General features: G+C 45.6%; 3 protein-coding genes across 4 annotated transcripts in view; 2 read left to right on the top strand and 1 right to left on the bottom strand.

The window, feature by feature from the left end:
* The window catches only part of mycbp2 (MYC binding protein 2), a 50,096-nt gene extending 38,467 nt beyond the window's left edge, over positions 1-11,629 (top strand). Inside the window, exons 54-81 of the mRNA XM_068745927.1 lie at positions 1,044-2,681; positions 2,840-3,009; positions 3,087-3,334; positions 3,433-3,600; positions 3,784-3,941; positions 4,037-4,236; positions 4,421-4,570; positions 4,651-4,811; positions 5,018-5,174; positions 5,254-5,478; positions 5,599-5,664; positions 6,096-6,335; positions 6,459-6,548; positions 6,641-6,721; positions 6,818-7,084; positions 7,288-7,571; positions 7,701-7,797; positions 7,883-8,002; positions 8,091-8,192; positions 8,283-8,411; positions 8,523-8,655; positions 8,730-8,833; positions 9,197-9,385; positions 9,484-9,591; positions 9,793-10,002; positions 10,079-10,186; positions 10,494-10,659; positions 10,767-11,629. Of these exons, the coding sequence (XP_068602028.1) occupies positions 1,044-2,681; positions 2,840-3,009; positions 3,087-3,334; positions 3,433-3,600; positions 3,784-3,941; positions 4,037-4,236; positions 4,421-4,570; positions 4,651-4,811; positions 5,018-5,174; positions 5,254-5,478; positions 5,599-5,664; positions 6,096-6,335; positions 6,459-6,548; positions 6,641-6,721; positions 6,818-7,084; positions 7,288-7,571; positions 7,701-7,797; positions 7,883-8,002; positions 8,091-8,192; positions 8,283-8,411; positions 8,523-8,655; positions 8,730-8,833; positions 9,197-9,385; positions 9,484-9,591; positions 9,793-10,002; positions 10,079-10,186; positions 10,494-10,659; positions 10,767-10,882 (5,885 nt within the window). The 3' untranslated portion in view covers positions 10,883-11,629. The remainder of the gene's footprint in view (positions 1-1,043; positions 2,682-2,839; positions 3,010-3,086; positions 3,335-3,432; positions 3,601-3,783; positions 3,942-4,036; positions 4,237-4,420; positions 4,571-4,650; positions 4,812-5,017; positions 5,175-5,253; positions 5,479-5,598; positions 5,665-6,095; positions 6,336-6,458; positions 6,549-6,640; positions 6,722-6,817; positions 7,085-7,287; positions 7,572-7,700; positions 7,798-7,882; positions 8,003-8,090; positions 8,193-8,282; positions 8,412-8,522; positions 8,656-8,729; positions 8,834-9,196; positions 9,386-9,483; positions 9,592-9,792; positions 10,003-10,078; positions 10,187-10,493; positions 10,660-10,766) is intronic.
* Positions 11,630-15,702: 4,073 nt separating this feature from the next.
* fbxl3a (F-box and leucine-rich repeat protein 3a) lies at positions 15,703-19,459 on the top strand. The gene is made up of 4 exons (XM_068746331.1): positions 15,703-16,068; positions 16,185-16,307; positions 17,388-17,559; positions 18,045-19,459. The coding sequence occupies exons 1-4, from the start codon at positions 15,703-15,705 to the stop codon at positions 18,683-18,685; spliced, it is 1,302 nt and encodes a 433-aa protein (XP_068602432.1). The 3' UTR covers positions 18,686-19,459.
* A 1,430-nt stretch (positions 19,460-20,889) lies between these two features.
* Positions 20,890-24,902, bottom strand: cln5 (CLN5 intracellular trafficking protein). Of its 2 annotated transcripts, XM_068746083.1 has the most exons (4): positions 24,743-24,902; positions 23,937-24,111; positions 22,560-22,785; positions 20,890-22,287 (listed from the first exon to the last, which is right to left on the bottom strand). In XM_068746083.1, exons 1-4 carry the CDS (start codon positions 24,835-24,837, stop codon positions 21,794-21,796), a joined length of 990 nt encoding a protein of 329 aa, XP_068602184.1. In that variant the 5' UTR covers positions 24,838-24,902; the 3' UTR covers positions 20,890-21,793. The 2 variants fall into 2 exon arrangements, with proteins under 2 accessions (XP_068602184.1, XP_068602185.1); XM_068746084.1 differs by lacking the exons at positions 23,937-24,111; positions 24,743-24,902 and adding an exon at positions 23,143-23,324.
* Between the last annotated feature and the right edge of the window lie 19 nt (positions 24,903-24,921).

Genomic DNA, 24,921 nt, shown 5'->3' on the forward strand with positions numbered 1-24,921 from the left:
CGCATTAGTCCAAAGAAATATGTCATGAAGGAAGAAAAAAGTCGCATTTTTCAAGGAAATTTATTTTACAAAATCCGACCACAGCTGAATAAGTGTCCAGTATGTTAACGAAACGCGTTAACAGTTATTCAGCTAAACAATAGAATAAAGAACATACTTGGGAGGCTGACGAGGCAGAATTCACAAGCTCACGAGTCTAAAAAGCAATTTTACCAAACTCTCGCTCTCATTCCACTTCACTGAATCCCTTGAACATTTTTGTTCCAGTCACTCATCTGTGGACTCGTTCCTCCAGCTCTGGCTATCTTGCTTTTAACCTAGCTATTAGCTTTCTTTGTTTTCTTCATTGCAGCAAGAGTAACCTCTGCTTTTCACCAGTCCCTCACAAGTTTTTCACTCTCTCTAAACTTTCTTTCTGCCGCTAGATTACCTTTTTTGGCTGCATATTATACTACCTGCATCTTGTAATCTGCAGAATAGGATTATCTTTTTTGGAGGCATTTATGTTCAGTCTTTCTCAGTTGTCTATAAATTAATGTTACAGGAGTATCACACACCGGCCCTCTCACGGCATGTCGGCAATGTTTACTCCTTAGTCATGTCGGCCAATGGGAATTGACATTTACAAACATGTCAAATTATATATTTTATAGTTGCAGGACCAGCCAAACTATGAAAAAAATGTGTGACTTATAGTCCGGAAAATACGGTACAATATTATGGATCATGAGGTAAAAAAACGATGTTTTTTTAATCAACATAAATATTTATTAATCAATACATTTTCAAGGTTTTTTTCACAGGCAATACTTATCCATATCAGAACCGTCTGATGCAGTAATAGTAACAATCAAAAGTGCTTTTTTTAAATATATATCACGTTATTTTGTTTGATGTCTTCAATCCTTCAACTTTTAGACGTATTCATTCATTCTTTCTATTTTAACATACATTTTAACATTACATTTAATTTTCACTCGGTTCTACTGATTCCGATGATCTAGTCCTTATATTCTTACTCTGTTTGAATTGTTAATGTTTAGGTGAGAGAGGGAACCTGATGCCCGGAGCTCGCCCCTCGTCCCCAGCCTCCAAACACCGGCAGGAAAATCGCTTGCCCAAACAGGAGAGTCGAGGAATCCGCTCATCTGAGCAGTGCCGGACCAAGACGGGGGAGGGAGGACTCTCTGCCAATGAAGCTCTTATTCTGCGGTCTGACACTGCCAAACTGAAGTCTGACTCTCACAGCCGCTCCCACTCACCCAATCACAACACTCTACAGGCCCTAAAAGCAGATGGGAGAACCCCAGGACTTCGGGCTGACTCGCCAAACCCTGGGTCTCGCTCCTCCTCTCCGAAACAGAAAGGCGTATCCTCTACAGGCAGATCTAGTCCCTCAAGCACGTCCTCGCAGCACTCTGCTTCAACCTACCACGACAAGAACCTTCCACCAAAAGTGAGCCCTTCATCTAAAGCTCGATTGGATCCCCCCAGAGAGAGGTCCAAATCAGATTCTTACACTCTGGACCCAGACACTCTGAGGAAAAAGAAGGTTCCATTCACGGAGCCCCTGAGGGGCAGGTCGACATCTCCCAAACCCAAACTGTCTCCTAAAGATCCAAACCAAGGAGTGATCAGTAATGCCGAGAACCGTGTTCCTTCTCCACACGTAACCCAAGAAAATCTCCACAGTGAAGTTGTGGAGGTCTGCACTTCTGGTGCGCTCCTTTCCAATGAGGACGCCAAAGACGAGAATGTAGAGGTCCGTAACGCTGAGGAAGGATCGGGCAAGGTGCATTTTAGCATCGGTAAAGCGCCTGTCAAAGAGGAACTAGAGAGTCGCTCTTCACCAAAAGTCAGCCGCAAAACCTCCAGTCGGCACGTACGCCCTAAGAAAGATAAATCGGGGCCTCTTTTCAAAGGTGAGAGTTCGTCACGGGTCACAGAGCCTGCCAAGCAGGCCATGTCGCCCTCTGTGGCCGAATGTGCAAGAGCAGTCTTTGCAGCGTTCCTGTGGCATGAAGGTATTGTCCATGATGCCATGGCCTGCTCCTCCTTCCTGAAGTTCAACCCCGATTTGACCAAAGAGCATGCCCCCATCCGCAGCTCCCTGGGAGGACAGGCTGCCGAGGAGAAGGAGAACAAGTTAAAGAATCGCCACTCCTTAGAGATTTCATCTGCACTGAACATGTTTAACATTGCTCCACATGGGCCAGACATCTCCAAGATGGGCAGCATCAACAAAAACAAGGTGCTCTCCATGCTAAAAGAGCCTCCACTGCCAGAGAAGTGTGAAGACGGCAAGGGAGATGCCACTTCCTACGAGACGGCTTCCCATGGCTGTCTGAGGGCAAAGTCAATCTTGCCATTGACATTACAGCATCTTGTGGCATTCTGGGAGGACATCTCTCTGGCCACCATTAAGGCAGCCACTCAGAACATGATTTTCCCGAGCCCAGGGTCCAGTGCCATCCTGAAGAAGAAAGAGCACGAGAAAGACGGTAAAAAGGCAAAGAAGGATAAGAAGAAGAGGGAGAAGGCAGAGGTGCGTCCCAGAGGGAACATGTTTGGAGAGATGGCGCATCTCGCCATGGGTGGACCAGAGAAAGACACCATCTGTGAGCTCTGTGGGGAGTCGCACCCTTACCCTGTCACCTACCATATGAGACAGGCTCACCCAGGTATGAGTACAAGAGGTTGTCGCTAAACAGTCCTTATTTGGAAGAAGCTAACTTGTCATTAAGTTATCCTGTCACTTTGACTTGACTTGGAAGTTAACAGATCTTCCCAGAATTTACTTTTGGTCTTCAGCATGCCCACCTTGCTATGTCTCTGGCAGGTTGTGGTCGCTACGCTGGAGGTCAAGGCTACAACAGCATTGGCCACTTCTGTGGTGGCTGGGCTGGGAACTGTGGCGATGGAGGCATCGGAGGCAGCACCTGGTACCTGGTGTGCGATCGCTGTCGGGAGAAATACCTGCGAGAGAAACAGACGGCTGCCAGGGAAAAGGTGGCCCACAGGACTTTCTGCATCGCGTTGACTTCTTTTAGGTCAATCCAAAGCAATCCCTTGTTTTATTTGGGCAGGTGAAACAGTCCAGGAAAAAACCTCTTCAGGTGAAGACTCCGAGGGCGCTGCCCACCATGGAGGCCCACCAGGTGATCCGTGCAAACGCCTTGTTCTTGCTGTCGCTCAGTAGCGCTGCTGAGCCCAGCATGCTGTGCCACCACCCTCCCCGGCCTCTGCACTCCCAGCTGCTGCCCAGCCTCAAAGAGGGCGTGTCAGATGAACTCCCCAACAAAATGGGCTGCCTCTATCTTCAGACACTAGCGAGGTAGCTAACAGGTTTCCTTCCGTAGATAAGAAAACACCCGCAGTAACGCGCTCCTGTTACGATTGCACCTTCTCATACTCCCTTTTTTTGTCTCTCAGGCAACACACTGAAAACTTTGGCGTCTACCATGACGATAACCTCTTCCAAGACGAGATGAGATATCTGCGCTCAACATCTGTTCCTGCACCCTACATTTCAGTCACCCCTGACGCCTGCCCCAACGTCTTTGAGGAACCAGAGAGCAACATGAAATCAATGCCCCCCAGGTACACCGCTTTCATTTATTAGCATGCCATCAAAACAAACTAGCAGATAGAGATGTATGTTCCGAAGATAAGGTCGAAGATGATATACATGAATGATAAAGAACAACCAAACTATGAAGTTAGTTGCTTAGAATGCACATGCCGTTCCGTGCCATGTTTAAATTCTTTCGGTTTATCTTTCAGTCTTGAGACCAGTCCTATCACAGACAGCGATACTGCGAAGCGTACCGTGTTTCAAAGGTCGTACTCTGTCGTGGCGTCCGAGTACGACAAACATCATTCACCTTCTCCTGCCCGGGTCAAAGCCGTGCCCAGACGCAGGGTCCACAGCGGCGACACGGGTAATTCCGCCTTCTAATCTGAGACGTGAATAGTGAAATGTGAAGGTAAGCGGCACTTTGCCTGTAACGCCATTCTTGTCTTGTCCTCCATTCAGAGGTGGGATCTTCGCTGTTACGGCATCCGTCTCCTGAATTGTCCAGGCTGATCTCCGCTCACGGCTCCCTCAGTAAAGGGGAGAGAAACTTCCAATGGCCGGTCCTGGCTTTTGTTATCCAGCACCATGACCTGGAAGGCCTGGAGGTGGCCATGCGGCATGCCCTTAGGAAGTCTGCTTGCAGGGTGTTTGCCATGGAGGTACATTTGTTTAGGCGGCAATACGTTTGAATCTATGACCACAGTTTCTCTATAATTATCAGTATAAATGAGTTTTATATAAAATTGACTCAGATGTCTGTGTAATTCATTATCTCATAAATGTAACTTGCATTCTCGTCGTGCTTGTTTAGTTAAAAAAAAAAAATTCTTGATGTCCTTCCAGGCGTTCAACTGGCTCCTGTGCAACGTGATCCAGACCACTTCCCTGCACGACATCCTTTGGCACTTTGTAGCGTCTCTCACCCCTTCACCTTTTGAACCCGAGGATGAGGAAGATGATGAGAACAAGGGAAACAAGGAAATTGTGGAGCAGGTAATGAGTGATTTAAACTAAAAATCCTGCAGCATTATTTGCATCTTCTGAGTCTAACATTTCTGCTGTCCTCTATTCAGGAAAGAGACCTTGGTGTTTGTGAGCATCCGCTGTCAGACATTGTTATTGCTGGGGAGGCAGCTCATCCTCTGCCTCACACCTTCCACCGCCTCCTTCAGACCATCTCTGACCTCATGATGTCACTTCCTAGTGGCAGTTCACTTCAACAGATGGCACTTCGGTAATGTTTTGGAAAGAATGAAAAACACACAATCTGTTTTTTGTGGATTGATTTAAAATATCATTTTAAAATGTCTTCTACTTTTGCTTCTGTCTAAATTTTGGCGTTTTGATGTTTAGATTTTTAGAAATTCAAAACAAGACAAGTGAACTCATAACCTGAAATTTGTTTTGTGAATTTTTGTGTTATTTGGGACTTTCTTCTAGATGCTGGAGTCTCAAGTTCAAGCAGTCTGACCACCAGTTTCTCCACCAGAGCAATGTTTTTCATCACATCAACAATATCTTGTCAAAGTCAGATGATGGCGACAGCGAGGAGAGCTTCAACATCAGTGTGCAGTCAGGATATGAAGCAATGAGCCAGGCAAGACAACGGCCACTTATGAGCTCTGGGCTTATGACGTGCATCGGCCTGATGCTGACACATCTGTGTGTGACGACAGGATCTGTGCCTGGTGACCTGTCTGAAGGATCTGACCGGCGTCGTAGACATCAAGACATCCAGCCGTCCTGCCATGATTGGCAGCCTGACGGACGGCTCCACAGAAACCTTCTGGGAGTCGGGAGACGAGGACAAGAACAAGACCAAGAGCATTACCATCAGCGGTGTGAAAGGCATCAATGCCTCCAATGTGTCTGTTCATGTGGACAACTCCAGAGACATTGGGGTAAGTTGGAGACCGCAAACCAGGCATTTAGATATTTGGGGGGAAAATATGTTTTGTTGATGATTGCAAAGTGTTTATAAGAATTTTTAAATAAATGCATTTTATTTCTCATATCCACAGAATAAAGTCACATCAATATCATTCCTGTGTGGAAAAGCTTTGGAGGACCTCTGCAGAATCAAGCAGGTATGGTTGTTTTTGTTAGTAGTGGATTTTATATATATAGATGTATGCCGATTGAGTACTTTATCAACTGATAATATAGTAGAAGAACTGATAATTTGAAGCCTAATTTTCTTAGTCAGTCGTGTCGTCGCAGAGGAAGATCAACAAAATTAGTTTTTCACAAGGAAAGAGACTAAAAACGAATCTAATTTTATATTAATTGGTCCATGTTTGTGAATTACGTGTTAGCCTTCCTCACATTCAGGATTGGATTGACTACAGGCTCTCAACTCATTTTAAAAATAAAAAGTAGCAAAGTGTTGGTATAGTAATAGTACTGGAAGTGAGACAGTTTATTATCAGTCATCTGTATCATTTTGGGGGGTGGGGGGGCATCCCAGTTTAAAAGTGCGGCGGGGTAATGTGAACATTTCTTTATTGCTTCATCAAAGGTTGACCTTGACTCGCGTCACATGGGCTGGGTGTCGAGTGAGCTTCCTGGAGGGGATCATCATGTGATCAAGGTGGAGCTGAAAGGTCCCGAGAACACGCTGAGGGTGCGCCAGGTGAAGGTCCTCGGTTGGAAAGAGGGAGAAAGCATCAAGATTCTCGGACAGATTTCAGCCAGCATGGCTCAGCAAAAGAACTGCGAGGCTGAGACGCTGCGAGTATTTCGCCTCATCACCTCACAGGTCTTAATATATCCTCAAGTTGTTTCAAACAACTCTACTGGTTGTTTGAAATCTCTACATTTTCACAAATAGCCAGAGGAATCTGGGAAACACAACTTTTCCTGCTTTATTTTGTTTTATCAGGTCTTTGGGAAACTCATCAGTGGCGATGCAGAACCAACTCCCGAACAGGAGGAGAAGAACCTGCTGTCATCACCTGAGGGAGAAGACAAGGTCTGTGCTGTTTCAATGTGATGACGCTTCCATTTAACTGACTCAAAGACCTTCGACTGAATGCTTTATGGTATTTATAATTTTTAAAAAAGGTGCCATCTGATGCTGACCTTAAAGAACACATGGTGGGAATCATTTTCAGCAGGAGCAAACTGACCAACCTTCAGAAACAAGTAATTCACTCCTAAAACCTTTCAACAGAATCTCATCTCAACCCTGTAGCTGATATACAAATAAAAAAAATAATGGTCAATTGTATTTATTTCCAGGTGTGCGCGCACATCGTCCAGGCCATCCGCATGGAGGCCACGCGTGTGAGGGAGGAGTGGGAGCACGCCATCTCCAGCAAAGAAAACGCCAACTCGCAGCCCAGCGACGACGACGCCTCGTCAGACGCCTACTGCTTCGAGCTCCTGTCGATGGTCCTGGCTCTGAGCGGGTCCAACGTCGGCCGCCAGTACCTGGCTCAGCAGTTAACACTCATGCAAGACCTGTTTTCTCTGCTGCACACGGCTTCCCCGAGAGTGCAGAGACAGGTGGGCGAGAGAACGCGCTAAAAATCCGTTTCACGTGACCTGATGTTATTGTGAATTTTAACCTGGTATATTAGCCCGCTGCATATCTAATTAGGATCAAGACTGATTCAGTTTAATCTTTTATTTTGTAGTAATTTCCTTTCAGCATATTTCATTAGCTTTTCCTGCACACTGCTTTGCCCTCTGATCTCGCCTCCTCTCAGGTCACGTCCTTGCTGAGACGCGTCCTCCCGGAGGTTACGCCCGTGCGGCTTGCCAGCATCATCGGGGTGAAGGCTTTGCCACCAGCGGACATCAGCGACATTATCCACTCCACTGAAAAGGGCGACTGGAACAAACTCTGCATCCTCGACATGTTCCTGGGCTGCATTGCAAAAGCCCTCACTGTGCAGCTGAAAGCCAAAGGCACCAACATCTCCGGCACTGCTGGCATGGCTGCTGGCAAAGGAGTCACCACCGTCACTCTGCCAATGATCTTCAACTCCAGGTATGCTTGATTTCCGCTAGGCATTCGTAATTTGAATATTCATAGAAGTGTTTTTGTGTGACACTGAAAACAGGTTTGTGGTGGAATCCTGAGATCTCTGTGCTTATTGTCATTTTCTGTCCTGCTCAGCTACATCCGCAGAGGGGAGAGCCACTGGTGGATGAAAGGGTCGACTCCTCCTCAGATAGCAGAGATAATCATAAAGCTGGTTAAAGATATGGCTGCTGTAAGTTCTCGTTGTTTTAATCTGTCTCCTTTTTGTCAGTCGAAAGGGAAAAATAACCTCTTAAGATCACCATTTGCACTTTTAGGGTCACCTTTCAGATGCTTGGTCCAGAGTCACCAAAAACGCAATAGCAGAAACCATAATAGCCCTGACCAAAATGGAGGAGGAGCACCGGTCTCCTGTGCGATGTATCGCCACCACGAGGGTGTGTATGCTTAAAGCCATCATTTTAAAGCATGTCTAGAATCATGGGTAACAATCCCTGGGATATTCTCTCCCATTCCGTCCTCTAGTTATGGCTGGCCTTAGCTTCACTGTGTGTGCTGGACCAGGACCACGTCGACAGGCTTTCCTCTGGACGCTGGATGGGCAAAGACGGACAGCAGAAGCAGATGGTGAGACTCGTATGAAAGGCAAAGTGCTCCACTCCGTGAAAACAACTGATCAGAAAAGAGTGATAAATTGCTCTCCTCTTGGATCCGCAGCCGATGTGTGACAACCACGACGACGGCGAGACGGCGGCCATTATCCTGTGTAACATCTGTGGAAACCTCTGCACCGACTGCGACCGCTTCCTCCACCTGCACCGACGCACGCGCTCTCACCAGAGACAGGTGAGACTCTCCCCGTTTATCGGCAGCGTTAACTGCTCATCGGTTGGATGACGTAGAATTAGTGGGGTAGAACGAGATGGGCTTTAGTCTCATCTTCGTGGCTGCTTTCAGGTGTTCAAGGAGGAAGAGGAGGCCATTAAGGTGGATCTCCATGAAGGCTGTGGGAGAACCAAGCTCTTCTGGCTCATGGCCCTGGCAGACTCCAAAACGATGAAGGCTATGGTGGAGTTCAGGGAGCACACGGGTAAGAGAGGACAAAGGGCTTCCCCCAGTGCAGGTGCCTGCTTAGCATAATACTACTGTTATATACCTGTGCAGGTAAACCGGCCTCCAGCAGCTCAGATGCCTGCAGGTTCTGTGGGACGAGGAATGGGACAGAGCTGTCTGCGGTGGGCAGTGTCTGCTCCGACCCAGACTGCCAGGTAGTTAACCTCAACTATTCCTAAATGGATCTACTGTTTTTGTTTAAAAAAAAACAAAAAAAGGCTACGACATGGACACAAATGTAATCTGTTGTGCTAACATCTGTGTATTCTGTGAAAACATCTGGTTTGACTGCAGGTAAATTATGCAATAATTATATAAATGATCAATGTGTGTTATCGATGTAGAAAGAGAACCTGAATTTAAATTGAAACCTGAGAACACAAGACGGCAGATCCTAAGGTTCTCCTCCCAAACCCAGAGATTTGTTCCGTTTTGCTTAGAATGTCTGAGAGACTGAATTAAAGAGTTGGATTTGTGTGCAGCGCGACCTCAGCATTTCCCCTCATTTTGTCCCTCAGGAGTATTCTAAACTAGCCTGCAGTAAAACACATCCCTGTGGACACCCCTGTGGAGGAGTCAAGAACGAGGAGACCTGCCTGCCATGTCTGCACGGCTGTGACAAGCGCACTGGCTGCCTGAAACAGGACGCCGACGACATGTGCATGATCTGCTTCACGGAGGCCCTCTCTGCTGCTCCTGCCGTTCAGGTATCTCAGATCAGGAGTCTCTGTCCGTGAGGTGAAAGCGTCTCCATGTGTCATTCTCATTCGCTGTTCTGCTCTTCTGTGTTTGGTTTTTTCTCCAGCTGGACTGCACTCACGTGTTCCACCTTCAGTGTACTCGTCACGTTCTTGAGAACCGATGGCTCGGCCCTCGAATCACGTTTGGGTTCATGTTGTGTCCCATTTGCAAGGTATGGTGTTGCCTTAGAGCTCCTTTATTGGAAGCACCACGAGAGGCTGTTCCCACTAAGCCTGCCTTGTTGAACATGATCTGTCTATTCCTGCATTAGTCACTGTCGTTTTAGGGATGTCACGAGCACGCCTGCGTAAACGGTAACTCAACAGAATCTTCATCACGACAAAGGGTTTCTTGTTTTCTTGTTTGCGTCTAGAACAAGATCAATCACTCCGTGATCAAGGACTTGCTTGACCCAATAAAGGAGCTCTATGACGATGTGAGGAGGAAGGCTCTGATGAGGCTGGAGTACGAGGGGCTACATAAGAGCGAGGCGATAACTACACCGGGAGCTCGTTTCCACAATGATCCCGCGAGCTTCGCCATGAACAGATACGCGTATTATGTCTGTTACAAGTGCAAAAAGGTACCACGTGAACGGTGTTTTTTTATTTTAAATGCAGTTTGAGGTCCGGGAATTCCTAACGAGCCTTGTTTTCCAGGCCTATTTTGGTGGAGAGGCTCGCTGCGATGCAGAGGCGGGACAGGGAGACGACTACGACCCCAGCGAGCTCATCTGCGGAGCATGCTCAGATGTGTCCCGGGCTCAGGTGGGTGAACGTGATTCGCTGCTAAGAGTTTTAGACTAAATAACCAGTTTACTTTGCATGTCACTGGAAATGTGCAAACAGCTGGCCTGACTGTGTGAAGAGAATAAATGTTACAGGTCATTGTTTAAAGTTAAATAGTTTCAGACTGTTAAAGTTTCTTGAATGTTTTTTTTTTTTTTAAGTGAATCTTGTCACTGTGAGGTTGTCAAACAACAAAAAAAAGGTCAAGACTCCATATCTGAGCAAGGACACTCGTTACCTCATTAATACGGACTCATCCCTGATGATTCCTCCGACTTGTCCCCAGATGTGTTCCAAGCACGGCACTGACTTCCTGGAGTACAAGTGCCGGTACTGCTGCTCGGTGGCGGTTTTCTTCTGCTTTGGCACCACGCACTTCTGCAACGCCTGCCACGACGACTTCCAGAGGATGACCAGTGTCCCCAAAGAAGAACTGCCCCACTGTCCTGCCGGTTTGAACTATAATTCCATTGACTACATTTTTCTGGATCTGCAATGCGTTTACGTGCCAATATGAATGCCCCCCCCCCTCCCCTTTTTTTTTTCCTTTTCATCTCAGGGCCGAAAGGAAAGCAGCTGGAGGGTACGGAGTGCCCTTTACATGTGGTTCACCCTCCAACGGGGGAGGAGTTTGCCCTTGGCTGCGGGGTGTGCAGAAATGCCCACACCTTCTAGATAAGACTTAAACCGAAGACCAGTTTGTCTACTGTGATTTCTGACTGCTGCTGCTGAAGCCCAGCCGTGAAATTCGGCTCTTGCATGGTGAAGTCTCGGAAGAAGCGCGACCAAGTTTCTGCTCTTAGCGGAAGGAGAGAGATTCCTCAAGTCTGCTCCTCCACAGACGTCCGTACCCAGGCTCTGCGGCGGACTGTGGTTCCGTTGGATTCAGAGTGATCCAAATGAAAAAAGAACAATAGAACTTTGAAAAAGAAGAAGAAAAAATTAAAGCCGCAAGCGGCGTTGTAGGCCCTCGCCGGCCGACAGGCCGTTGAGCTGACCCGCCGACGCACGCCGCTTTTGTCCTGAGTGCTTCGCAAGTGTTTAGATTTTAGCTGCATTGGTAGCTCACAGTTTAGTCAAATCGTTATTTGGATTATATGGCCATCTGCCATCAGGAGTTTCAATCCAATATGGCCGCCTTCCTGTGTGTCTGGGGGCGTGGCCACAATACATTTTTTTTTTGCCCTGACATGACGCATGTCTGTACCGAATTTCGTGGCTGTCCGACAGAGTTGGCGTAGGACCCCTCCCCATAGGAGGGGTTGCCATCGCCACGGCAACACCGTAAAAACAACATGGTTACGATTGTGGTTTTTGATCGGGACCACATGAGGGACTTTTCTGGTAAGTTTCAATCATTTCTGGCAAAGTATTTTTTTAATTCCCATTCAATTTTTGTTATTGTTCTCTAGGGGGCGCTGTAAGGCTGATTGTCAAAGTTTCACTTTTAAAATGTCCAGGTAGGAAGGGTCAATAAGTGTTTAAAATCTGGTTTGGATTGGATTGTGTGTGTGTGCAAACGCTGACTCAGCAGTTTTTAAAATTATATCCAATATGGCCGCCTTCCTGTGTGTCTGGGGGCGTGGCCATAATACTTTTTTTTTTTTGCCTTGACTTGACGCATGTGTGTACCGAATTTCGTGGCTGTCCGACAAAGTTGGCGTCGGACCCCCCATAGGCACAATGCATTGTGATTTTTGTAGGTGGCGCTAGCGCGCCACTTTTTCATGCCCAATTTTAAAACACATAAAATAATTAATTTTTCGCCGGTTCTGAGCTTGGTTCAAAGTTTGGTGAGTTTTCGAGCATGTTCAGGGGGTCAAATTGCCGTTTAAACAGCAGAACAAAGAAGAATAAAGAAGAATAAAGAATAAAGAATAAAGAATTTTTGCAAAAACAATATAACTTTTTTTCTGAGTATGCGATTTTTACACAAAATACATTTTCGGAATGGTCTCGACGAGGGCTACGCGTCTGTGGGGGCACACAAACACGAGTTGACGAGCTTCGCTCGTCAACTCGTGTTTGTGTGTGTGTGTGTGTGTCTGTGTGTCTGTGTTGTTCAGTGTGTCGGGGTGTGTGTGTGTGCTGTTGAGTGTCGTGGGTGTGGGCGTGGGTGTGTTGGTCGCCCGATGGTTGACTCGCTGCGCTCGTCAACCATCGGAAGACAGTTACAAACACAGTTGACTCGCTGCGCTCGTCAACTGTGTTTGTCGATGTCTGTGTGTGTGCGTGTGTGTTGTTGAGTGTCGGTGTGTGTGTGTGTGTGCTGTTGAGTGTCGGTGTGTGTGTGCGTGAGTGTGTTGGATGCCGAGGGTTGACGAGCTGCGCTCGTCAACTTTGTCGAGGGTTGACGAGCTGCGCTCGTCAACTTTGTCGAGAGTTGACGAGCTGTGCTCGTCAACTTGTCGTCTTCTGCGTTGCAAAAGCAATAGCCCCTTACGCCTAGAATAGGCGCTCGGGCCTAATAAACTTGTGACGTGTTTGCATGCAGCCGTTGTATTCCCTCGGCTTCTACAGGCGTTGCACATCTTCTTATCATTGAAGTTTAGCAGATTAAACATTGAATATGAAATAAATTTGCTTAAAGGCAACTGTGGATCAGCGTGGTTTAAAAAAAAAGAAAAGAAAAACGGAACGGGCCGTATTTCCAGCTTCCCAACTATGAATTTAAAATATTGTTGTATGTAAACTTTTTCGTAATCATGTACAGTATTCTCCACTATCAAGTGCATCATCGGTTGCCGGAAAAAATGATCTTGGTGGATAAGACTGTTAAGAATATTATGTTTGGGAGGAAAATAGTGTACGATTTATCTAAACCTGTATATAATGATACTATTCAAAATAGCTGTATTCCGAAGTTGCTACTCTTCACTTCAGTTTCGTTTGATATTCTGGGTTAGATTTTGAGCCAGAACTTTTAATGAAGTGCAATACTGGGTGTGCCTCCTATTTGCAGCTCTTTAACCTATGGAATGTATGTCAATAAATGCCACTGTACATTTTTATACAGTAGACAGTTCAAAAGCCCCCCCCCCCCCTCTTCTAAAATATCAGATCACCTGTCAGATGGAAATTGGGAAAGGAGGAGTCTCAGTCAATGAAGGTGTATGTAAATCCTATTTACAGCTCTGTCAATAAGTACCAAAACCTATAGGAATAGGAAATACGCAATGAGGCTCGTCTTCACACCAAATAAAACTGCACCTGTAATGATTTTCCTTGCTAGGAGGCAGGGGGCTTTGGGGGGGGGGGGGGGGAACTTAAGTGTGAATAGAAAGCAGCTGTTCTCATATTCCAAAAAACAGAAAAAAAGCTTAATACTTGTGAATCTGCTCTGTAATATCTGTGGTGGATGGAGTTGAATGGTAATAAACCATGCTCTCCGTTTCGCAAAATAAACGTGTCATTTTGTTTGAATGCTGACTGTTACCTTGAAGGCTGTAACGGCTTCGCTTGTGGGCTGTTGGAGAAATGCCATTGCCGATTCTAACCTATTTATATATACTTTAAATTCAAAATGTACGCGCTCGAGTGTCTCAGCAGACACCAAAATGTCAATGAGGACTTAACCATTAATTTACGTATGCCAAAAGGCCATATCTATCAGCAGTAAAAATATCCACTTAAGTCAGTTTTGGCTGGTCTAAGGCCCGTTCTGCACACCAGCTGAGTGTAGAAATGTCCCAGGAAGTCAAAATGTCTCCCTTTAGCTGTTTGCTAGTACATAAACCTAAAAGAGAATACATCAGGGAAAGGATGGGAGTCATTTTAAATTAAACGGGTCAGATAAAATTAGATCGTATATGGGTCATTCTATAATTGATCAATTTTACGAAATATTCACTTCAAGCAATGATCAATTTTATAAAGGGGCACATTTCTCTTTCATTTAATTTAAAAAAAAGTAAACAGGTTCCACCATTTATTTTTTGCAGAAAATGCATATTCTATCCTGGAATTTGCTGTTTTTGTGCTGTCTGGTTTGCCTAAATGTCACCTTTTGCTCTTCAGATTAACACTAAATTACATGTTTTTTTATATAATTTTAAGAATTATTTCTTAAAAATAATAATTATAACATAATCAAAGAGTGATTTATTCACTTTTTGTTTGATGTGAAATGTACCTTTAATGACTTGTGTAGGAAACTAGAAAAGCACTCAGGAGTGCTTCTTCCTTTTTCCAATTATGATTAAAAATGCGCATGTAAATAATCACAAATAATACAAAATTCGTGTATAAAAATTGATTGTATTCGCAATAATATTCATTTAAACCTGTCGTCTCAGAAAATATATGACAACATATGCGCATCGGTTTTTAACAGCGGGCAAGTCACCCTTCCGCCGAGACGATCTTCACGCACAGCCATTTCACATAGGACTTCCCATGATGCACCGGTGCTGTCACAACAACATTTCGCCATTTCAGGCCGAAGGGGGCGTAACTCCGGCTAGGTCAGCCGAGCGGAGGCGCCGGAGTGTGGCTCGCTGCGTTTCCTTTGAAAACACCGTTTAACGCTTTTCTTTCGTTGAAAGGTTTAGTTATTGCTGTCCGATGCGTGTTATAGTCCGGCCGGTGCGAATGAGCCTTTACAGCGGGGGCCCGGGCTGAAGCATCATCTTTGTACTTTACTGCGGACAGCCAGTGAGCTAGCTGAGCGTAAACAACAAGGTACGGTAGCGGTGATTGACCGAGCCGAGGATCCGGACCTGCCATGTTGTCCTTTCTCTGGCACCTTAACGCGCAACGAAACGCAGTGCGACTTATTCTGCAGACGCGTTTGTCTCGATTAATACGACTAGCTACAGACTAGCTACAATAATCGTTAGCGCCTGAGTTTGGTTGCGTTCCCGGTAACGTACGCAGCTTATCCTGATGTTGCAGCAAAGCGAGTTGCGCAGCTACTGAATGCGTCGTGCGGCGACCTGCTCGAGCAAGCTGCTGTTACTGTCGGGGATTTTTAGATTCCAGGTTTATTTATTTTTCACTTGGTCTATAGCGCGATTGCACCGAGAGAAAAAAATTCCTAGTTTGTGAATCCTTTCATTGACAACGGCAAATAAATCGATTCTGATTCTGATTCTGATGTACGTCGTGAGACACAAGGCGTCTTTGGTATTTTATAGTGATAATGATTAATTATATAACCATTAATTAACAACGCTGAAAATGAACAGTGATAGCATATAAATGCTTTAACAAATCATCAAAGATGTGGATTTTCATCTAAAGTAGAAGATGAAACGTCTCATTTAAGACATAATATAATGTTTATGAACCCATCCGTGCACAAGCGTTTTAAATCTCCCAGTAGTTTGTGTGTAGTTTTAATAGATTGATTGTTTATTAGGCGTTTGGAACATGCACCCCGAGACTGCGCCTGTTTACACGTCACAAGGAGTGAAACTGATTTCACTGCTTTTTCCTTTGTTTGTGTTTTGTTGTGCGAGACTATTATAACAAGGTCGTCATCTCCCTTCCTCAGCATGAAGCGGCTGAAAGGAGGAGAGGACGGGAGCGACGGTTCCTCCGGTAACGGCTCGCCAGAGGCGTGCAAGAAGGCGCGTAAGCAGATGAGCGAGGAGCTCGACGCGGTTGTCGATGGCGACTGGGCTCGACTGCCTCAGGAACTCCTGCTGCACATCTTTCAGTACCTCCCCCTGCTGCACCGCGCTTACGCCTCTCAGGTGTGCCGAGGTTGGAACCAGGCTTTCCACATGCCGGAGCTCTGGAGATGTTTCGAGTTTGAGCTCAACCAGCCTGCAAGCTCTTACTTGAAGGCCACGCACCCAGACCTCATTAAACAGATCATAAAGAGGCACTCCAACCACCTCCAGTACGTCAGCTTCAAGGTGAACATATGAGTTCTGTGTCCTTAAGGGGTTAACGACTTTGCAAGCACAATTCTGATGATAATTTTGTCGCCATGCTCCCAAAAACGAGCCCCGCCTTTCCTTGTGTCTCCCAGGTGGACAGCAGCACGGAGTCTGCGGAGGCCGCGTGCGACATCCTGTCGCAGTTGGTGAATTGTTCTCTGAAGACTTTGGGCCTCATCTCGACAGCCAGGCCGAGCTTCATGGAGGTTCCAAAGGTAGAATCTGCATAAATCTGAAGCATCCTTGTCTCATAATATCTCCATCCATTCATGCCCTTGTCGACGAGACGACCTTAATCGTCTCCTCTACAGCCGCTTAGAGGGGGGGGGGGGGTTGCTGGAGCCGATCCCGGCTGCCTACGGCCGAGAGGCAGGGAACACCCCGGAGACGGATTCTTCAAATTTACACTTCAAAGAGATTAATTGAGCAATTTCATTTTGTTACACACAGCTAGTGCGTTTCCATGGCGCTATCGCTCCAACGTCTCTTCCTTTCTGAGGATGGGGCTGAAAAGCGTTTTTAGATTGTGTGCGAGGACAAGGATTCTTCCTTCCGAGGCCTCCCAGCGCAGCAGGATGTAGTTTTATGCTCTGTTTTCTCTCTCTGAGTGTCCATGCGAGGTTCTATATATAGCTCTATATTCATGACGCCGCTGTTCTGCTGTGTTTTATTTTATTTTTTAACCAATTACCACACACACAGTGTTCTAATCCCCATGTTCTCCATGTCCTGGTATTTAAGATCAGCTGAAGCCTCCAGATGCTTTGCAGGATTTCTTATTAATAAAATACAATTCATTACGAGTACACGTACACTCTTTACCCTCATATCCAATTTGATCCCATATTACATTCCCGTTGTAACCAAATGTTTTTCATTATACTGTAATCCTGACAGATAAAAAATAAATGTTTCACATCAACTAAACCAAGGGAGATGTTATGACAAAAAAGGCTAGAATAAAACACACATATATATGTGTGTATATATATGTATATGTGTATATATACATGTGTGGTTAAAAGGAATACAATATTTGCCGTTGTGTACCACAGTGTATAAATAACTTGTAATGGGGACTGTTTTTGGTTTTCTTCAGATCTTCAGAGGAATCAAGTCAGAGTTCACCCCCCCCCCCCCCCCCCCCCATGTCTCTTAAATAGACTTAGCATCTTCTGGGGAACGTTTTTTGTGTCTAGCTGGTGAGAGCAGGAGTGTGATGCGTCTTCCTCTTCTAGCTGAAATGTTGGCCGACTGCATTATAATCCTCTTACGCCCTCTATATCCTTCCGCAGTCTCATTTCATCTCAGCTCTGACCGTTGTGTTCGTCAACTCCAAATCATTGTCTTCGCTGAAGATCGACGACACTCCGGTGGATGATCCGTCGCTGAAGGTTCTGGTGGCCAACAACAGCGACACCCTGAAGCTCCTGAAGATGAGCAGCTGTCCTCACGTCTCCCCGGCAGGTACGGGGGTGCTCTGAAAGCACCCTGAAAGCACCCTGAAAGCACCCTGAAAGCACCCTGAAAGCACTCTGAAAGCACCCTGAAAGCACCCTGAAAGTCCTGAAAGTCCTGAAAGCCCTGAAGCCCTTTGGGCAGAATACTGTAACGTTTCACACGTTTCTTCCCTAAAGGCGCGGAGCTCAACATTGTTTTCTTCAGATGCATGTTTTCCACATTTTTCGGTTTTTTTTTTAACTGAAGCAACTTTTAAATCGTTTGCCCTCATTCAGGGGACAAAGTCTGTCCACATTAGCAGCAGCGTCTTAGTCCTGGGACACAAACGAGTTTTTGTTTTGCTTGTTTAATAATTTTCAGAGGAAGATTTTCAAGCAAGCAGCTCATGATTTGCTTTTAAATAATTCAAATTTTAAATAGTTTCTTCCTGTGATGTTTCAGGATGTTTTTAATGAATTTGTAATGACCCATCGACCTGTCCACCTTCGCAGGGATCCTGTGCGTAGCAGATCAGTGTCATGGGCTGCGAGAACTGGCTCTGAACTACCACCTCCTGAGCGACGAGCTCCTGCTGGCGCTCTCCTCGGAGAAACACGTCCACCTGGAACACCTTCGGATCGACGTGGTGAGCGAGAACCCCGGCCAACGCTTCCACGGCATCAAGAAGAGCAGCTGGGACGCCATGGTGCGCCACTCGCCAAAGTTCAACCTGGTCATGTACTTCTTCCTGTACGAGGACGAGTTCGGCCCCTTCTTTAAGGAGGAGATCCCCGTCACGCACCTCTACTTCGGCCGGTCGGTCAGCAAGGAGGTGTTGGGCCGTGTTGGCCTCCACTGCCCCCGCCTGGTGGAGCTGGTCGTGTGCGCGAACGGCCTGCGCCCCCTCGATGAGGAGCTCATTCGCATTGCTAAGCACTGCACTCAGCTGTCGGCTATCGGCCTCGGCGAGTGTGAGGTTTCCTGCAGTGCGTTTGTGGAGTTTGTCAAGATGTGTGGCAGAAGGCTTTCCCAGCTGTCCATCATGGAAGAGGTGCTGATTCCAGATCACAGCTTCTCCCTGGATGAGATCCACTGGGAGGTTTCTAAGCACCTGGGTCGGGTCTGGTTCCCAGACGTGATGCCCACCTGGTAAAGCGTGGCGTGGAGTGTTTGGTGGCATCGTGACGCTTGTAAGCGTACCTCGCTGCTACACAACTCAAGAATGATGCTTTTGTTACTGTAAATCAAAGTTATGTAGGCTGTAGTCTGGTTATGATGTTTTCCCTGTCTGTGTGTGTGTGTGTGTGCGTGCTCAAACGGGAGTCTATGTTCTTGTGTGTAATGTGTAGTAATGTGGGACTAATTTGGGAGAAGTTGCACAATTGCATGTTGTTCCACCGTCTGCCTCCTTAAAATCCGTTTGAGATAAGCAGCTCTGCCCTCTGAGCGGGAGCTTTTTAAACGATGTTTGTATGTGACGGATGTGTTTTGTCTGTTTTTTATGTCTTTTTTGGGGGGGGGGGAGGGGGGGCTCCCACCCGTAACTTTAAACTAATGTATAGAGCTTCTGTTCCATGTCGGAGCTGAAGCTGTAGAATATGTTAGGAGTTGGCCAGGACAGAACCAGAAACATGTAAATACGTATTTAGAACCGTGATGGTAACTTGTACAGTGTTTATGAACATTATAGTTTATATTTTGGGCCATGTTAAGCAGATTTTAGTTTGTTTTTTGCTGCATCACATATCAATTGACGCAACAATTTAATTTCTGTGTTTTGTCATTTCAAAATAATATTTGTACAGTCATAAATAGTAAGCACCTTAAAAAAATACCAAATATTTGTCACTGTTCTCTACCTAAAGGAGGGAAGTTTCTTTGTGATGCAGCAGTTGGACTCGGACTGTAATGGATTATTTACATTCCCGGGGGGGGGGGGGGGGGGGGGTCTGTTGAATCAGATACCAAGGGCAACATATCGAAGTAATAAGTATTGATACTGCATGGGATTGTCTGGATTTGGAAGTACATATTTGTGTATCCGACCTCCTGATCAGATTTGTGATCTAGTCCCTGTGATCCCTATGATCTAGTAGCTGCAGTGCACTGTGGGAATGCAGAACATTCCTGTTTTGTGACTCAGGTAAAACCAGATTCAGAAGTTGATGCTGGAATACGAGAGCTGGGGTTCAGATTCCTTCTGGCGTCGCATCAATCATTTCATGGCAAACAGGAATGTCGGATAAAAGTCACCCTGCGGGAAATCAGACGCGTATCCTGAATAGAGTAAACTAAGTACACTGCTGTGCTTTTAGTCTGTGTTATCATCGCACTGATGCAGTACATCTCCTGATTCTCCCTCTTTGTGCCGTGTGTTAGAAGGCTGAAGTGAACTTTGTCTCTCAATAGTCATTTTAGTCATTTTCTGTTCACTTTATCGGAATGTTCGGCTGCAAGGGAACACGTTTGACTGAATTCCAGCTGTTTAACCCTCATTTGTTTACAGAGTCCTCCAGTCCTTTTTGTGAGGAGTAAACTGTCCGCATTAATCCTGTGTGGCAAATACTTCGTCTTCTTCAAATGTCAGTTGTTTTAGAGGTGATTGTATACCCGTAATAAAAACTTGTGATTGTGACTTCTGGCATCTGTCATTTCATTGATTTCAAACAAATCTGAAATAAAATAATGAGTGTCTGTACTAAACCTTGTGTTGCTTCTGTAGATGATTCGAGTAGTTCCATTTAGTAAGAATTCGGCGTTGAACTGTTTTCCGATAACTGTAAATCATCTCCATCCAGGTCTGTCCTCCCTAACTTTACCGCCAAAATCACAGTTCCCCTCTGACCTTTCCCTTCATCCTATCACAGAGCACACCTGATACTTTCCTCCGCCCGTTCCAGCCTGCCTGCACACGATTCTCCATCACTCTGCACTGTCAGTGCTAACGACTGCCATTTCTGTCCTTTTGTCCAAGCCCACCACCATCTGTCCTTCTCGGTTCCTGAACACCAAACTTGCCCATCGCTTCTTCATCTCCTCCATTTCCCTCACCAACATGCCCGTTGAGGTCTGCTCCAATCACGGCTCCCTCGCTGCTCGGGATGCTCTGAACCACTCCTCTAACTCACATCCTACCCGTGGGGCCGACCCACTAACAATAATCAACGACGCCCTCAATCTCCAGCTTTCGTGTGTATTAGTACGGTAATGATAATTTTCATCAGCATACAATTGATCATTAGGAGAGGTTTTTAAAGAGTAACATGATCCTATACGGTAGCTCCATTAACTGAATTGAAATGATACAGTAATGTTTAATTGAAAAATAAGTGACCTTTATTCTGAAATTATTTCCATTTATACTATAAAATTGATTATTTTAACACTTCAGAGTCTAAATTACATTCCCTGAAGTCCTTCACTATTCAGGCTCTAATACTTGAGTTTAAATTATGTTGGAAGTGAAAGCATACGAAACACGAACATCTGGATGGGTGGATTGTCATGTTTTTGAACGTCGCCTGCCTGCCCTGCAATCCTTTTTGCTCTATGAAAGAATGGTTTTAATTTTTATTTCAATTAAATAGAAAACACATACAATTTACAATTAACTGAAAAAGTCAGACTTATTCTTGCTTCTCCTACTCCCTTCCTTTGAATTAAATGCAACTAAAGCAAAATGGACAATTTAAACTGCATTCCATTTCATAAATCACTTCGAGCTTTATAGCCTGAGAATTTCACACATCTGAGCTTTTCCAAAACTCAGCAACAAGCTACACAATTTAAATTTTGCCGTTTAACTGCTTCCATAATTTGACACCAATAACAAACGCATCGATATTTAACATTTGTTCTTGCTTTACATGTTTCAAACACAAACAAGCCTCTTAAATTATCAAACAGAATCTCTATTACGTGAATAAAGTCCTAACTCAGCATAGCATAATAAAAATAAACTACAGACAAGTATCACAAAGTCTTTTTACCAGTATATATATTACTTGACAGCATAGTAGTTTATTTGACACACAAATCAGAAATGTATTTCAAAAATACTATGCATATTATCATGTTTTGATTTTCACTTAAAGTAAAAAGGTTTGACTTTGAGAGGTGTGATTATTTTCAACTTGTTTGACCCGAGTACTGTACGACACTGATGTTAATATCTTATTGCTAATATATTTAGCATTAAAGACAAATGTAAACAACGCAATGCAAGAAAAACAACCGCTCATCCGTACTAAATATCTGAGGTTTAATGTTTAGGCAAAGGCACCTCTTCATATGTGATCTGCAGATAAGGAGGCTTCATGGGCAGATGCCAGTACTCGAAGTTGTAGTAGAAGTAGAAGCTCTTCTCCAACACAACAGTCTCAAAAGCCTCCATCAGGCTGACAAAGACGTCTGCCAACGACTGGTGCGGTCTGAACACGCGGTAGAATTTACGGATGTCCGTCGCCAGATTCTTCAGAGCAGGCTGCCCGAAGATGTCGCTGTCGTTCCCGAGGTACGCCGGCTCGCCGCTGTACAGGTAGATCTTGGTGTAGTTGGTTTGAGTCTTGCTGGAAAGTTCGGCTCCCAATTCAGTCAGTTTCCTGTATGTGCGGTGGACAAACTGGGAGCAGTCGTACGACTCGAACCACACCGTGGCATTGGGGCCGGGGTCAGAGCGAACCGTCCAAGTCTCGTAGTAGATCCCAGTCTTGTTGTCGTTTTGGACCCACCGGGCCATGGCGTTAAACTGGTCTCCTAAAGCGAGAGAGAAAACCTGATCAGGAAGCATTAGATCAGGATCTGGACCCAACTGGGAACAGAGGGAACATCCTGAACTCTCCATGCCCAAAGTTTTTATTATTTTTATGACATTGGCAAAATATATATATATTTTTTAAAGGTTCTATCTCGCAATTTTGCACGAGATGGAAAAAAATAATAAAAGATAGCGTCTGTATAAGACTAGCATGGATTGGACAGAAAGAGAAACGACGTCAGGCTGCCACATAGTGCACCCGAAGTCTTACCTGTGAGTTCTCCCAGTTTCTCCAAGGTGCCGTTTTGTGACCAGTGAACATCGTCGATGCCCTGGAAGAAGCAGGCGGCCCCCTGGTTGCACCAGAAAGGCGGGTGCATGTCGGGCCGGAGGTGTGGGAAGGTGCAGTTGCCCAGCTGAAACAGCTCGTACCACTCCATGGTGTAGTTGGCCCCCGTACCCAAACTGCTGAAGCCAATCCCGTCATGCATTATATGCTGCGAACGCAACAGAGATTACAGCAGTTCAGTAAAGGGGGCCGGCGGTCTCTACTAGTGAACAGAGGAATATTTTATTTGTCTCATCACAAAAGAGGTTTTTGAACAAGAACTAAGGAACAGAATTCCATTAAAATAGGAGCAGCTCCAGATAAAGAAATAATGAATGTAGGAATGTCCTCACACTGGCTGCGTTTACAAAACTTCTTTAACTTCAGAGTTCAGATTAAAATTATAATCCGACGCACTGTGTTGATGGACCCTAAAAATATTGATCCGATTCGGACTTGCGCGTTCATGCATCACACTTTCGATCGGAATCAATTATTTTGACATGCGCAATTTTACCAAATATACCGGAAATAGTAGAAGAAGCCGTGGCGACTTCCGTTGTAAACAAACCATTGCTCCGCCCTTTCCTGTTTGAAACATCGGCGTTATTTCGTGCGTCTTCCCCGTTTGCGCCGTTACTTTCCTCCTTTAATATATTAACGTGTTTGTCTCAGATATTGACCGGTTCTGTTTTTCGCTCGCTCTGCTTTAACTAGCTTCCGGGAATAACAGAGGCGCGTAGCGCTGACGTCACAGACACGCGCAGTAACGACGGCTTGTACCAAAATGTCCGGATAATTGTTTTCATGCGCACCACTCGGATTATCGATCAGCACAAACCACCCCTCCCGATCGGAATAAAATCTTGATCGGAACGAGCTTGATCGGGTCAGACTAGTCCGAATTGGGTGGACTTTTATTCCGATCAGGTTTTTAATCAGATTAAATGTCTCCATGTAAACGTAGCCCTTTATCGTAAGGATGTTTTTTCATTTAAATGTTTCTCAATGAAATATTTAGGGGGGGGGGGGGCGCATCTCTGAATGTGTGCAAGTTGATTCAATAAAAACCTGGATCCTCCAGACTTGAATGGTCGCCTGTTACAAATCTAGCAGCGTGACTCAGGCACGGCGAGAATCCAGCCTGATCGAATTACAGGCTGCTGCTGGTGGAGGAATGTGCTTCGAGCGCTAATCTATAATCGACACAGAGAATTACGACACCGTTTGGCTCATTTCTACAGAATCTGCTCGTCCGGCCGCCTCAGAAACACATCTGCAACGCGTCTCAGGCGACAATGAGAGGAGTCGCGTTCGTACCAACTTCCCCAGGAAATCTCCGTATCTGAATTCCCACACCGGCGTCTGCATTCGGTAAACCGAGACGACGTCGCCGCTTTTCATGGAGGGAATCCGTCCGTCTCGCTCGCCAGCGGGACAGAACGGGTAGAGAGCGTCGCAGTAGGCGTCGGCAGCAGGGCGATGCTCAAAGCGCCTGTTGATGCAAACGGGCTGCGTTAGCCACAAGGAGACTTTACAACACTATAAAAGAACGTTCATGAGACGGTAATCCAGTCCAAAGTCAGCAACGACAACACATGATCGAGCACCCGGTGCAACAGGAGGAAGAGGAGGAGGAAGAGGACCGACACGGGGAAACACACAAATGACTGCAGAACACTGCAGAAATTCACGCTGCTTAAAACTCCAGCGTTGCTTTTGTAAAGTCGGTTTTGCAGCCGACTAAAATGTCATTAAAAGATGAAAAGAATAAAACATATGCTGATAATTTCATGCAACACTAAGCATGTAAAGTTTATGAACTTGTTTTAAATCACTTTGGTGCACTAGCAGCAAATAATAGAACAGAAATACGTCATGTTCGTAAATAGAGACCCGAAATTTCATATTTCAGTTGAATGCACCATTAATTACTTTTAAAGATTGAACACTGATTGTGTTTGGATGACGTCATGTCGAGAGAGTTTAAAAAAAGCAAATACAAATTCTGCACTAAAAAAAACACAAGCTTTTTACTTCCTTCTGTCACGTGACTGTATTTTCCTGAACCGACTCGGCACAGGGAGAGGGAGGTGAGGAAGGTGAGGAAGACTTTAATGTCGTACCTGTACGGGACGGGCCACCGCTGCGGTCCGCTCGGAGCTCCGACATGAAGAAGGACGAGCACGTTCAAGCACGCAGCAGCCTCCGTGCGCCTCATGTTCAACCGTCAAAGGTGAAAACGCTAACGCAGCCAGAGCCCATGTTCCTTCCCTCTCACTTCCTCATTACTGATCACGTGATG

This window comes from Brachionichthys hirsutus, chromosome 12, assembly GCF_040956055.1.
Source record: "Brachionichthys hirsutus isolate HB-005 chromosome 12, CSIRO-AGI_Bhir_v1, whole genome shotgun sequence".
In the NCBI taxonomy this organism is placed as follows: Eukaryota; Metazoa; Chordata; class Actinopteri; order Lophiiformes; family Brachionichthyidae; genus Brachionichthys; species Brachionichthys hirsutus.